The 7,341-nt window shown below is 44.1% G+C and overlaps 1 protein-coding gene across 2 annotated transcripts in view; it reads left to right on the top strand.

The window, feature by feature from the left end:
• Positions 1 to 7,341, top strand: part of LOC107036100 (spondin-1) — a gene marked incomplete at its 5' end in the record, with an annotated part of 533,388 nt that overhangs the window by 290,973 nt on the left and 235,074 nt on the right. For both annotated transcript variants that reach the window (XM_015253838.1, XM_015253840.1), the window contains 1 exon segment: positions 5,502 to 5,691. In XM_015253838.1, coding sequence (XP_015109324.1) covers positions 5,502 to 5,691 — 190 coding nt within the window.

Below are 7,341 nucleotides of genomic sequence, written 5' to 3' on the forward strand. Positions count from 1 at the left end.
GGGTTGATGGATAGGGAATTTAATTCTCCATTCAACAGTCTTTGTTTCATCCCTTAATATTAATTAGTCGGCGAATAAATCAAATGAAAAACATAAAAGAAACATTGAGTACAAGGCGGACAAAAGTCCCCCTCCGAACCTGTCCCTGTCACAGCGGGACTGCTACTATCGAGTTACTCACGCACCCGACTCACATTTACCGATAATTCCACCGGGACACCGCCTTTCCCGTGGGGTACCAACTAAAATTTTTGGAGTCAGTCAAACCCCGCGATCCGGGCCTCTACTCAGGTCTATCCTCTTTGNCATTGGCCCACCCTTAATTGCCAATAACTTTTTAGGGGTCAGTCTGATCAAAAAGTGCAAGAGGACTTTTCTGCTCAGAATCACCCACTGATCCTAGGGTGTTCAGATGTACATGTACTTCTGAAACACCCTGTATACAAAAGAGAAAGAATAATAAAAGTGATCTGATCAGAGGTCAGTGTTAGACTCTCCTCACTATAATAAATCGCGTGAGACGGGAATTTGGATACGCGTGACAATAGGTGCGAGCGCGAGGTATTTTATATTGGGCGCGTGACAGAGCGCGATGATGTCACCGATGTCTAGTCGTCTCTCAGCGTTGTCGTATCCTTGCGTGTGTTACGCGTTGGTGTGTGTATAGCGAGACACTACAGGGGGGCAGGTGTGCAGAGAAAATGAGAAACTGAAGGAAAAAGTATGGGAACTGAAATGGCAGGAGGAAAAAATGGAAAGGAAGCGGAGAAATAAGAGTTTGGTGGTGAGAAAGATTGAACTGGGAGAATGGGACGGAAGACAGGAGTTTGTAGAACTGCTGACAGGGGTGTTGGAGGTCGAGGTGGGGGTGAAGGGAATAAGAAAACTGGGGGGAAAGGGTCACAAGGGAGGGGGACAGTAGTGGTGGAGCTGGAGGACCCCAGTCAGAAAAGGAAGGTGATGGAAGGTAGGGCGAAACTGAGGGGTAGGCCAGAGAGGCTGGATAATGACCTGACGTGGATGGAAAGGAGGATGCAGTGGAGGCTGGAGCGCGTAGATGGAATAGAAAGCACGTAAGGGAGGAGAGTAAGGGTGGGAAAGGGAATAATGTGGATTGATGGAGAGAGGTGGATTATCGATGAAAGAACGGAGAAACTATGGAATGAGAGGGGCGAGGAATGGCAGGATGTGAGAAGGGAGGGTCAGAGAAGGGTGGGTAACAGGACAGAGGAGGTAGATAATGGAGAGATGGTGACAGAGCTGATCGATCAGCCAGGGGGGGGGGGAAGATCAAATAGTCAGAAGGGAAGGGGGGGGGCAGGATAAAAAACGGAAAGTAAGGTGGGAGTGAGAATAGTTTTTTGGAATGTGAGCGGATTAGAAAGGAGAGACAAAAACTTTTGGGAGAGGATGAGGAGAGGTACGTTTTGGTGTTAATGGAGACTGGGACTGAAAAGGCAGACTGGGAGAGGCTGAAGAAGAGACTGCCTGAAGGGTACTGGTGGAAAGTACAACTAGCCGCAAGGGATTATAAGAAAGGGAGGGCGAAGGGAGGAATGTTGATGGGAATAAGGAAGGAGTTGAGCGACGGAGAAGAGTGGGAAGGAGTGGAGGAGGAAGGAAAAGAGACAGAGGGGTGGATAGAGGGGAAGATACGACTGAGGAAGGAAACATGCAGAATAATAGGCGTATATGTAAATAGGGATATGGATAGGAAAATGGAGAGGGTCAAGAAAGAAATGGAGAGAAAGCGAGAGGAGATAGTAATGATAGGGGGGCACTTTAATGCAGCGACGGGGACGGAAGGGGGACTGGTGGAGGATGATGAAGGGGAGGGGGGGAAGAGAGTCAAGAAGGGCTAAGGATAAGAGGGAGGTGGATAAAGAGGGAAAAATGCTGGTGAAAGCGCTGGACGAAACGGGATGGACGATTTTGAATGGAAACCACAAGGGGGATGAGGAGGGAGAGTTCACAAGAGAGGAAGGAGTAAATAGGACGGTCATAGACTACGTACTGACGCATGATAGGGGGAGGAGAATAGTGGAAAGTATGTGGTGGGAGAGGAATGTGATTCGGATCACTTCTCACTGGTGGTAACGGTGACAGGAGAGAAGTCTAGGAGGGGAGGGGGACCCAGAACGAAGGGAAGTAGGAAGTCACCCAAGGTATCTTTCTGGGAGAGAGAGGAGAGAGAAAAACTGAGAAGAGAATTAGAGAAGGTGGAATGCGGGGAGGGTTCGGTGGATGAGATGGTGAAGGAAGTAAGGGAAAGGGTGAAGGAGATCAAAAGTAGGATAGAGAACGAGATGAAAAGGAAAGGGAAGCGTTGTGGGGACTGGTGGGACATGGAGTGCCAGGAGAATAAGAAAGAGGTGTGAAGGACTCTGAGGCAGGCGAGGAAAGGGAAAGTGTCGAGGGATGAGTATAGGGTTTGGAAACGGGATTATAATAAGCTATGTCTGAGGAAGAAGGAGGACGAGTGGGCAAAGTTTGAAGCGGAGGTGTGGAGGGCAGTTGAGGAGGGGAGAGTGTGGGAGGTTGTGAATACGGAGAGGAAAACCAAGAAGAAGATAAACGAAACGATCGGGTTGGAGGAATGGAAGGACTATTTTATGAGACTGTTAGAAGGAGTAGCGTGGAAAGTGTTAGGGGAGGGTAGAAGGGGTGGATGGGATGAGGGAGAGGACGGTTTGTCATACGAGGAGGTGGAAGTGGTGATAAATAAGCTGAAAAGTGGAAAGGTGACAGGAGAGGTTGAGATAGAGAATGAGATCTGGAAAGAAGGGGAAGACGGGATGAAAAGAGTAGCGTGGAGGATATGTAATGGTGTCTGGAAGGTTGGAGGTTGGCCGGCAGAGTGGAAAGATGGGCTGTTGGCCCCAATAGTAAAGAAAGGGGGGGTTAAGAGGGTGGAGGAGTACAGGGGGGTCACACTGATGCAAACACTGTACAAGGTGTATGCGTCAGTGTTGACAAAGAGATTAGAGAGGGAAGTGGAGGAAAAGGAGATGGTGCCGAATAACCAAACGGGGTTCAAGAGAGGGATGGGCACGATAGATAATATCTTCGTGCTCAACTATCTGGTGAATAGGCAGGTGGTGGAGAAGAGGAGAAAGTTGGTAGCGTGTTTCATTGATTTGAAGGCGGCTTTTGACTCGGTGAGCAGGAAAGTGTTATGAGAGGTGATGAGGGACAGCGGGATCTCGGAAGGGTTAATGGAGAGGGTGAACGAGATTTACAGGGCGACGGCGAGCAAGGTTAGGGTTGGGGATAGGGTATCTGGGAAGTTTTGGACAGCGATGGGGGTTAGGCGACGGTGTCCGCTGAGCCCGATCTTATTCAAAGTGTTGCTGGCGAATCTGGAGGAGGAACTGAGGAAGAGGTGGAAGGGAGAAGTACCGTTGGGAGCGACGATAATCTTTTCGCTGGTGTGTGCCGACTATATGGTCGTGTTAGCGGAGGATGAAGCGGGGATGAGGATGATGATGGGATTTATGGGAAAATATATGAGGAGGAAGAAGTTGATTATTAATGCGGAGAAATCAAAAGTAATGGTGTTCGGGCGTGGAAAGGGGAAAAAAGGGAAATGGGCGATGGCGGGGAGAGAAGTGGAGGAGGTAAGGGAATTCTGTTACCTGGGGTATTGGTTTCAGAGGAATGGGAGACAGGAAAGGCAGGTGAAGAGTAGGATTGAAAAGGCGGGGAAGGTTATGGGGCCGGTGTGGGGGATAGGGAAAAGAAGACTCAAGAGATATTGGAAGAAGAGGATTTGGCTATTTGATACGCTGGTGTGGTCGGTCATGTGATACGAGGCGGAGATTTGGGGGTGGAAGGAAAGGGATGGGGCAGAGAGGATGCAGGAGAGGTACATGAGATGGGTACTAGGTCTAGGAAAGGGGACGTCGGGATACCTAGTTAGGGAGGAATTGAAGAGGGATAAACTGAGGACAAGAGCGGCGAAGAGGGCGTGGATTTTTGAGGAGAAGTTGTGACGGGGGAAGGGAAATAGCATCGCGCGGATCTGTCTGAGCGGAATAGAGAGAAGGGAGAGCAAGAAGGGAGTCTCAAAATGGGAGGAGGAGAGGAGGAGGTTCAGGGAGGAAGGGGGCTGTTCGGTTTAATGGCGAGAAGGGGGGAAGGGGGGTGTTGGAGGGTATGTTTTGAAGAAGTGGAGAAGACGGATAGGGAGAGGCAGAGAAAAGAAAGATGGGGAAGGATAGTGAAGTCAACCTCGAATAGGTGGTATAAGAGTGTAGGATCAGAAGGGATCCCGGAATATCTGGAGAAAGAATGGGGGGAGGAAAGGTGGAACAGACTGGCTAGATATAGGTTAGGTGATGGAATGAGAGGGGAGAGAGAATGGGAGAAGGAGGAAAGGAAAAGATGTGGGAGATGTCATGCGAGGAAGGAAACATGGACGCACGTTTTGCAGGTGTGTAGAAATGAGAAGGGAGAAGAAAGGAGTGTGTGGGACAGAGTACGGGAGATTCTGGACGAAAAGGGAGATGGTGAAAGGTGGATAATAGAATGGGAGAAGGAGGGGGTAATGGCAGTGAATGAGTGAGGGGGGATGTGTGGTTGCGTGGGTGTGTGTGGGGGAGGGGGGTGCTGTGGGAAGGGTCTCAGGGTGGGATAGGGGAGGATGAAAAGAAAATATGGCTCTGGAAGAATCAGAGGAACATTGGAGACCGGAAGCGGGGGATACTCGCACTTGTACTCGCCCTCTCACGCTCAGGCTCACTGTCGCACTTGCTCTCTCAATCAACACTCATTTTCAGTCTAGTAGGTTAAGTTGTAGATAGTAGTTATAAGTTGATAGGATTAAGAAATGTAAATAGTAGGTTATATTATTAGTAATTGTTTCAGAAAAGAAATTATAAGGTATATGTACGGGGGGGAAGTTCTTTGTGTCCCCTAGGGAAACCAAATAAAGAAATATATATACCTAATGACCACCTTGGCGCTATTGATCATTCATTTTTGGAGCCATAATTTGAATTTTTTCATGACATTATAAAGTTGTAATTTAGTACCCCGTAATAGTGTATTTTTTTACCATTTCGTGAAGTATCCCTTTTTCGCACGCACGCGTACCACATCCCATTGTTCGTGATACTAGCCAAGTTCACTTTTCGGAAAGGTAGTAGGTATGAAGTGGTTATTTTTGTGAACGACGTGCCTAAAGTTCAAGGTCGTACGTAATGTAAATTTCGAGTGCGTACAGCGCAGCTTTACGCACGAGAATTTCCTATACGTAGGATCTCTGAACGTTACGCACGCCGTAACAAAGTCTTTCCGCAGACTAACCCGTTTCGAAAAGTGAACTTTTCAGGCAGGTATCACAAAAAAACTATTTTCATAGGTATTTATAGGGAATTTATTTCAGACGTATAAAAACCCTCCATATGGGCCTTACTTATTTTATATTTAGCATTCCTTCGCATAGCATAACTATATTTTTGAACCCTCACTGTTATTGATATGAACCATAATATCTTCAGTCGCCAGATTCGCCGACAGATCCGCATGAACCAATAAGGCGAATCACGTCCGGCTGGCCGAATGACACTCGATCGCCCTTCTACAATTCCCTTGGTGGGGACATGAAACCCATGGCTAAACTTCACCTGAAACGTCAGAGACTCTACGAAAAAACATGCGACGACGCTGTCACCTCACTCGTTGATTCAGGTGGTGATAATCGTCCTCATCGTCGTAAAAAACCGAAAGTGCCTAGCAAGTATTTCTATTTCATTTGGTTGATTTATTAAATTTATTATATCATTAATTATTGAAACTAAATTGAATCATTAAGTTGTGTATAATCAATTCAAGAGTTTTCACAAATTATTTACTTGGCTATTAGAGATAAATCTATTTCATAACACGAGTTTCCTATTGATTACCCGATTATCTCAGAAATAAGTGATCTTGAACGAAAATATCTGATTCTTCGTGCTTTTCCAACGTATTTTGAAGCATTGGAATTATTTCTCACTCCAGGCCAATTACACGTCAAATCCGAAATGAAAAAATTGTGAAAAAAAACTCATTTTCAACGTTTTTTCACATATATTTAGCGAATAACTGAACAACCGCTGAGGTGATGGTCTTCACAATCTAATCAGTTCTAAGTTACATAAAGATGCATCGATTGAAAAAAAAAATTTGTAAAGAAATGTCATTTTTCGACGTTGATTTACTAGTTTTACTTCAATATCTAAAGAACCGCTGAGGCGATGTTCTTCAGAATCTAATCAGTTCCAAGCTCCATGAAAATGCATTCATTACAAAAAAAAAATTGAATCGCATCGTTTGTTCGAGAGAGATCGTGGGGCAAAATTTTGTTTACGTACATACATACACACACAGGGTTCGGGAGTAATCATTACTTTTGTAATATTTTTACCTCTAATTACAATTACACGATCAATTTTTTAATTGAGATTCTTCATATTTGATTACTTCATTAATCTGTAATTGAAATTAAAAATTTAGTGATAACCAAATAATCGTCAATTGCAATGAAACGAATTACCACTGATTAGGTAACCAGTAATCAGAAACCCAAAAATTTCCACTACTTCATCAATCATCAATATGAATTGGCATATTATTCAATTTTCCATTAATCATTAATGACGATGAGAGATTCATCAATCACTAAATAATGAAAAATTGTGAATAAGAATTGTTCAATTTTTTATTATTCATCAATTTGAATGAGGAATTTATCGATTATTCCGACTATCTTCCAGGGAATTAATATCAAACCATTATTCAATAATTTTTTCATTCGAAGATAGAGTTATTCACTTACAGAATTATTCGTCAATCGGGTTTGAAAGAATTCGATTACTCAATCAATGGTCAACTTCAACTTTCAATCACTCAATTGCTCACCGAATGATTATTCAAAATGTTTGATTTTTTGATTATCTATTCATTTTGTAATTGGATGTTCAAATTATTTATTTCTAAATTTTAGAAAAAAATCGGTCAAAATTAATCAAACCGACGATTAATTTTACACCAAAATACACTTAATTTTAGAAAAAATATTTTCTAAAAGCAAGAAAATTTTTTTAATTTTTGAGGGATTGTACAAAGAGAAGGCTTCATGTAAGGGAGGATTATTTATGGAGGTAATGATATCTGGGGGGGTCTTATAGTCGACGGATTTTTATTGAATGGGGCTTTTATCAATGGGTAGAGGGGTTTACATAAGAGGGTCTAGGTGCGGGGCATGAAATGGGTGAATTTATATCAGGGGTCATATATATTATTCACTGGAAAAATTGGAGGTGAGGGGGGCATTGTGTATAGAAAATTAGCGTCGGG

The sequence above is a fragment of the Diachasma alloeum genome, unplaced genomic scaffold (assembly GCF_001412515.2).
Source record: "Diachasma alloeum isolate Michigan unplaced genomic scaffold, Dall2.0 Dall_scaffold_00204, whole genome shotgun sequence".
In the NCBI taxonomy this organism is placed as follows: domain Eukaryota; kingdom Metazoa; phylum Arthropoda; class Insecta; order Hymenoptera; family Braconidae; genus Diachasma; species Diachasma alloeum.